This window comes from Mesitornis unicolor, unplaced genomic scaffold, assembly GCF_000695765.1.
Source record: "Mesitornis unicolor isolate BGI_N332 unplaced genomic scaffold, ASM69576v1 scaffold19674, whole genome shotgun sequence".
Classification (NCBI taxonomy): domain Eukaryota; kingdom Metazoa; phylum Chordata; class Aves; order Mesitornithiformes; family Mesitornithidae; genus Mesitornis; species Mesitornis unicolor.
This window is the reverse complement of record NW_010180999.1, coordinates 1,422-8,896: the sequence shown is the minus strand read 5'-3', so window position 1 is coordinate 8,896 and position 7,475 is coordinate 1,422. Positions and strand designations below refer to the sequence as shown.

The 7,475-nt window shown below is 47.3% G+C and overlaps 1 protein-coding gene across 1 annotated transcript in view; it reads left to right on the top strand.

The window, feature by feature from the left end:
* The window catches only part of ABTB1 (ankyrin repeat and BTB (POZ) domain containing 1), a gene marked incomplete at both ends in the record, with an annotated part of 15,579 nt that extends 8,498 nt beyond the window's left edge, over positions 1 to 7,081 (top strand). The window contains 3 exons of the mRNA XM_010183287.1: positions 2,250 to 2,365; positions 6,214 to 6,312; positions 6,914 to 7,081. Coding sequence (XP_010181589.1) covers positions 2,250 to 2,365; positions 6,214 to 6,312; positions 6,914 to 7,081 — 383 coding nt within the window. The remainder of the gene's footprint in view (positions 1 to 2,249; positions 2,366 to 6,213; positions 6,313 to 6,913) is intronic.
* Between the last annotated feature and the right edge of the window lie 394 nt (positions 7,082 to 7,475).

Here is a 7,475-nt window from a genome sequence, read left to right as displayed (position 1 = left end):
TGACTACTGCTTAGAACTCGCCAGGTCCGTTAGTGCTTACAGAGCCTGCCCGAGTTGTCAGCTGTTACAACAGGCATTACACAAATACAAATGATTCTCTCTGCCATAAAGAACTTGTGATTGCATGGTAAGAAGTTTCTTGCTCTCATGCTGGTCTGTAAGTGGACAAGACTTGGAGAAAATGCTCTTGGTCAGGTTTGGGTTGATGCCAGGTCTCCTCTTGGCTTATTTACCCATCTATCCAATGGTGATGTTTAGTGCTAATAGAGCAGCCTGGCTCCATCCTACTGTACCTGACTGTCTTGTCTTGGTACATTATCCTCCTCTTTCTAGGATCTTTCTGGGCTATTCAGCCTGTTTGAGATACGGTGGTGGCGTATCTGAAGGGTGGGGGACTCATTCTGTGGCACATCGTGGTCTCGTTTCGCCCACGGCCCAGTAGAGTCATCCGATGGAGCTTGTATAATGCTGCACAAAATGTCAGGGAAAAGGTCTCGAGGTGGTGTGATTCAGTGCGAGGGGTTTTAATGTGGTGAATCACGCCTGTCAGAAATTCTGCTGAATGCCTCAATGCGGGGCTGCGTAACTGTTTTGTCATTGAGAGTTAACTCTGTGCCTCTCTGGCGCCCAGCAGCATCTTGAACCGTCCTTACCACAACTTTGCACTTTCCAGTGGTGCTCTGTGTTTTTTCACACGCTTCCCTACATGTCAGGGGCTCTTGAATGTCTTTCATGCCCCAATCCTCACCCTAGAGTGTGCTGAGCTGAAAGCAGAGCTGAGGTAGTGAACTGCAGGAGGGAGGTGGCCAGGAAGAGGAAAGGCTGAACTGGCAGCGGTGTTGTAAGACAATATCTGGGTGTACTTTGAGCTGCCCGAAATCTGAAGTTGGGAGAGGTTGGCTTCTATGAGCTCCACAGCAATTTTGGCCATAGCAAGGCTGCAGAAGTATGATGGTGTATTTTGCTTCCCCTTTATTAGGCTGTTTAGATGTGTGGGCTGTTAGGGCAGTACAGGAAGACACGCTAGGTCTGAAAAAGGCAAATGAATTGGTGTCTATGTATGGTTTATTTGATTTTGTTGTTGGTAGTGATGCTTATTGAATGTTTGCTAAGAACACGGGCACGCTCGGGGGTCCAGGTGTTTTGGGGGTCTTTGGGGATCTATAGGTAGAGAGTAGAGGACAGATTTGTGTGCACAGAGCTTATTACCTAAACAAGAATAAATCCCTTTGTTTCCTGGAGTGAAGTTAGGCTGGCACACAGAATCCCAGAACGTTAGGGATTGGAAGGGACCTCCAAAGCTCATCCAGTCCAATCCCCCTGCCGGAGCAGGAACACCCAGATGAGGTTACACAGGAAGGCGTCCAGGCGGGTTTTGAATGTCTGCAGAGAAGGAGACTCCACAACCTCTCTGGGCAGCCTGGGCCAGGGCTCTGTCACCCTCACTGAGAAGAAGTTTCTTCTCCAATTGAAGTGGAACCTCCTGTGTTCCAGTTTGTGTCCGTTACCCCTTGTCTTATCATTGTTTGTCACCGAGAAGAGCCTGGCTCCATCCTCGTGACACTCACCCTTTAAATATTTCTAACCATGAATGAGGTCTCCCCTCAGTCTCCTCTTCTGCAAACTAAAGAGCCCCAGCTCCCTCAGCCTTTCCTCATAAGGGAGATGCTCCACTCCCTCCATCATCTTTGTAGCCCTACGCTGGACTCTCTCCAGCAGTCCCCTGTCCTTGAACTGAGGGGAATGGGACCCATGAGAGCACAGGACAGAGCCGAGAGGCATGGAGACAGCTTTATTTTGACTAAATACCCCCTGGCATGGGCTTCACCCTTGGTGACACTGGTGGTGGTGTCGGGGTGGTCAGCTGGGGAAGGCATTGCATGGACGGCTCCTACTGGGATCAGTGCTCCTCAGCTGTGATTGATAACAAAGACCGCAGAGAGCAAGTTAGGCTTGAAATATCCTTGCAGCAACTTTGTGTTTGCCACAGTTGATGTTCCAGCACCAGGAATTAGGTGGAGGTTTGAGAAGAGACAGCACCATGTCCATCCCCCTTCCAGCCCTGCTCGCCAGCTGTACCAAGGGGTGCTGTGTGTGTATTTTCACAGGAGAATCACGTGTGTTTTGCAGTAAAAGATAAACGGCAATAATACTGACTTTTCCTGGACTGTCTTCCTGTTTTCTAAATGGGAGAGAATGTAGAGGGATTTAGGCATCTCTGCTCTTTTGGTTTTTTTTGCTTCTTCCAGTCTCTTCCAAGCCAGGGACATGTGTGAAGGTGCTGACGATTGAGCCCCCGGGGAACTGCCAGCTGCAGGAAGATCTGGCTCTGCTAGCAGACTGCGCCCTGCCAGCCGAACTGCGGGTAGGCAGCGTTTACACTGCTTCTGGTCCCTCTGGTGCTGGGGGTTGTGTTCGCGTGTGCTCGGTTGTATTCTCTTCTTTTTGAGTCTAGCGCCTGCTTGTTTGCTGGTGCTCCAAATGCTGAAAGCCTTTTATTGCTTGGAAATGCTGTAAAGTTGTTTAATGGGGCTGTCAGTGCTGGTCCTTTCCCTTGGGTCGTTCCCCCAAGCAGGGGTTTCCTCATTGACTACAACTGGACAGGAGTTGGTTCCCAGCTCCTTTTCCTTCTTTTTGCCATCCTTCCCGAGTATCAGCGATGTTTTATCAGCAGGCATTGGTACCCAAAGGGACAGATAGATGGAAGATGTGCTGCTGGCCTTGCTTGCTAGGAGTGGAGAGATGCTTAAAAACCCTGAATGTATTTCCAACGGAAACGTGAGTCCTGCTGAGGGAAATTTAATTTGCCTGGCAATGGATTTGCTTTTCATAACTACATTTTGTTGACACTTAGAAATAGCCCACAAGCCACAGGTTGGTGATCTCTAAGTTAAAATACCATCGGGGTTATTAGCTATGGTCAGATATGTGCATCTTTGCTCCCCGTTGCAGGAGAACAGAGTCAATACCAGTGGTGGTCATTCTCCCCGCATCTGCAGCTTTCTGTAACATCAGCACATTCACTTTGCTCCTACGTCTGTCCTTTCTTCCCCCTCTCATACCAAGCACTGAATTTAATAACACGAACTCATTTCAGGTGGCTGCTGTACCCAGACATTGTATGACTGAGTGATGGAGCAAAGTTTATTGCCTCTTTCCTTTGTGTCCCCTGCCGAACAGACCTGCCTGGTGCAGCGAGCGTGTGTGTGTATGTGGGTAATGTTCTTACCTGTAATGAACCAGCGTGTTTTGTGCTGGCTTTTGGCAAATGTATTTCTCTGAGCACTTTACAGAGGGAGCTTTTCTCCTTCAAGTTTCCATCTACTAATGCAGAAATCTTTCCTCTCTTACCTGCCTTCCCCAAATAACTGTGAATTTAACTGTGGCTCTCAATATACTTTTCTGTATGTTTGCAGGCTTTAAAGGGAGGTGATACTATAAGTAAGCCTTGGATTTACCTCCCCAGAAATTAAAAGAAAGGATCATGGGCCCCAAAACAATGGGATTTACATGATTTTTTAAGACACCTCACAAATAAAAAGAATGCTTTCTGTTTGATTGCTTGTTCCCATACAAGCTTTTTTGTTAACTTACCAAGAATAGATGAACAAAGCTCTTCATCCTATTGCCATTTAATCTTTGCAAATTGTTAAATTCTGTGAATTGAGCATCGCTGTTCTGGGACAGAGGAATCGCACATCCTCATCCTTACAGGGTTTGATGCCAGGCAAGGAACAGTACAAACTACATAGCCTAAAATGTCAGGGACAGCCGAGTGGTCACCTACAAACATCGCTGTTCTTGGGAACATCTTCTCTTCCAAACCAAGATGAAATTGGACCTAGAAGGATCAGAGTTTGCCATGAAATAAATACTGTTCTCTCCAGCCGTGTTGACATTTGGTGTGGTTGCAGGAAGATGTGACCATTTGTCACTTTAGAGGTAAAGCTCAACCTTGTAATGCGGAGAAAGAGCAGTCGGACACAAGAAGGTGGTTTCCATCTTGTCTCCACGTGGTTCCTGTGCTTTGCTGTGCCTGTTTGGCAAAAGCAGCTTAACTGAATTATTCACAATATGCTCCTAATTTTTTGTTATTTGTTTGTTGTTTTTTTTTTTAATCCAATCCACTTGCATCTGGTTATGGGCTGGTAGTCTTCTCTTGGATCACTAACCCCTGTATTTTGTGTTGTAATTCATTTACCCTTTTTTTTGCTGAGATAATCTGGCTAGGGTACAAATTGCTGCTCTGGTTTGTTTGGTGTGTTCTTGCCTCCAGCAACATTTCTGTTTAAGTGCCAATAGCAAACTCATAGCAGTGATGTGATCTTCGACATGCGATGGCTGCAAGATCCTGTGGATATTTGAGCAGTCTTGTGCTATAGAGATGTTGAGAATCTTTCTGTATAGTGAATGAGTTGTTGTGAATGTGTTTGTATCTCGTAGGCTCGGTTGTTTTGTGCTTTTTGGGCAGTTGTGCTTTGCCTGGACAGGGGTACGCTGAGGAGGTTTCCCAAATGAGGGGGTGGGAGGAATAATCCAGTTTTCAGTAAGGAGACCCTGAAAATGAGGTAAAATTCGTGGAGTGTGACAAGGGAGGAGAGGAGAAGAGGCAGAGGCTTGAAAGGGGAAATTCTGCAAAGCCACTTCACGCTGAATAGGAGAGACAAAGACATGAACCTGCTTTTGTAGTAGGAACTGGAAATGACCTTGGGAACCTGAGGATCAGAACAGGGACCAGGCAAGGCTGGAAGCAGGAAACTGAGCCTGGAGAAGACAAATACAACTCCCATGTCCATGGCAGAGGGATGGATTCCTTTTCAAGACTCACCTGTGGGCTATGAAAGTGGAGCAAGGAAGGGATGCACGTAGGAGATGTGGAGTTTATGTCTCAATTAAAATTCCTGTGCTCCAAAGAGTGGCATCTCATCAGAGCCCGTCTTTACCTGTGATGTGCCTGCAATGTTGTAACCGTGGAAGTCATGCCCAAATTTCTAGGAGAGGACATGGAAGCTGTGGGATAGCAGCAAGGCAAATGGAGCAGGGATTGGAGTGACTACTCACATTTGTGATGGAAAGCCACAGAGAGCGTGGCTGCAGATCCCAAACTGCTCTGTTTCCTTGAGACACGAGACACAGATAACACAAAATAGCCTGGGGAGTCTGCAGCTGGGACACTGATCTCATCTTCAGTGCTGCAGGTGCCCTTTGTTTCAGCCGTATGAAAAGCAGGGAGCAGGAGTTTGCCTTGAACTGCTGCATCTCTCCCAGAAGAGGAGTGTCCTGATGGGGACGGACTCACAGGGCAGTGGAGGGACAGCGTTGCTGTGACAGCCAAGGGCGCAGTGTGGATGTCCCTGGGGCTACTCTTGTGATCAGGAACCGGCAGCTGCCAAATGCTGCTGTGGACAGACAGAGCCTGACAAACGGGGCCAGATCGCCGTGTTCAGTGGCTCGTGTGTGTTTGGACAGCAAGAACCAGGGGAGACTTCTGCTTCCAGAGGTTAAGAATTGTCTTGGTTACATGGCTGTGAATAGAAGCTTTTTTTTACAATTGAATCGCCCTATAGATAGGATTAGGTGAAAGTGAAAACATTTGGAAGCATCACTTTAAAACAACATAAGGCCAGCAGATTTCTTTTTTTTTTCTGTGTGTGTGCTGTCTTTGCTGGCACGCAGGACTGGGAGGAGGTGTGTTGGTGTTAAACTCATTAACCAGAGTATTAATGCTGCAACAACACTGGCTTTGGCTGCAAATCGAATGAAATATGTAAAATGTGCTCTGGAGATGTTGGATTTATTCAAGTGAGGCAGTAATTGTAACCAAACCATTTCAAACGAGTGTATGGATCTGTGCATCACTACCTCTGTTTGTGCATCTACACAGTAAAGGGCTAGTGGTAAGCTCTGGTATGCTTGTGATACCCACTACATGAAGTAAACTTCACCTCCGCTTGGTTTTCTGCCTCGTTACATGGCACAGAAATGTTTCCAGAAGTGTATGGAGGGTCAGGGAGTTCCCGTGGATAAGGGAGGCAGCTGTAACCTGTACCAGGAATATCCCTATCGGCTCCTCACACTGCAATCTCTGTGGCACTTTGCTGAGGGAGTGGATGGGTTGTTGCTTATGGGAAGACCACGAAGTCCAAACTGGGGACCCTGGGTGTGTTTAAAGCGTTAATGTTAGAGGTGGTGTTTTCTGCTTTCTCTTCCCAGGTTGGTTTTGGGGAGCTGCCGTTTGACAGCACCGACAACTTCAACACTTGTCCCGACGTGTGTTTCCGGGTGGCAGATTACAACTTTTTGTGCCATAAGGTACGTGCTTGTGCTGTACTTTTGTTCTCCTCCCTCTTTGCCATGAGTTGTGTCTGCTGCTTTCCCCGCTCACCCAGCCCTGGATATCATCTACAGAAGCAGCATTGCTTCATCAGCTGGAAAACCAAAAGTCTTGCTGCAGCTGGAAGCTATAGTTAAAGCATTTAGCGAAAGAGCAAGCCCTGCCTTTCTTGCAGAGGTGAGGAGGCAAATTTATGGATTCAGCTGCAGCATTCACAGCTGCAAAATCTGCTGCTGGCTCATGAGTTCAGTGTCTGGAGAGGGGCATGTTTGATCTGCAAGGAAACAGAATGGATTTGGAGATACAGCCTCAACTCAACCTCCTGCCCTCAGGCCATACTACCTGAGAATCTCTTAAGTTTGCAATTTTTTTTGGTTTTTCTTGTTCTAATGGTAGGTACGAATAGAAATAAGGTGTGAAAAAATGTAGGAGATGCCCCTTCAAAATATAGGGACAGTCAGAGTTAAGAGTCTGAACTTCCAAACTACCTGTGAGCTGCTCTGACAGCTGGTGTGTGGTATTGTTTGGTTTGGTTGAGTGAGAAAGATGCTCACGTTCTGGTCTTTCTTCCCTCTCCAGGCGTTTTTCTGTGGTCGCAGTGATTATTTCAAAGCCCTTCTTGAAGACCATTTCAGCGAGAGTGAGGAGCTGCAGACGCAGCCCAGCATCCCAGTGGTGACTCTCCACAACATCTCAGAAGACATCTTCATCCGGGTCCTCTACTACATCTACAGCGACGACACAGAGGTGAGGCCAGCCTTGGAGCCCTTCCTCCTGTGCTGTTTATTTCTGGAGGTGTTCACTGCAGTGTTCTCCCACAGCATCTGGAGGAGGATGTGTGTGTGTGTGTGTGTGTGTGTGTGTGTGTGTGTGTGGTTCCTTAAATCCCACTGCCCCACTCTGCTACCTCCCTGCTGTCTCAGGAACCCATGCACTGGGACTTGCTGTTAGCCAGGCAGGGATCTGGTTTATGTGCATGACAGTTGGGAAGCAAATCCCTAATCTTTCATCCCGCAACAAAAATTTCAAAATTATATTGATGGGATAAATGCAGGGCTTTGCAGATTTCCCTCCTGGGCTTTGTGGAAGGAGGTGAGCAATTGCCAGTAGATGGCAGATTGAACACGTTGAGAGATGTGGA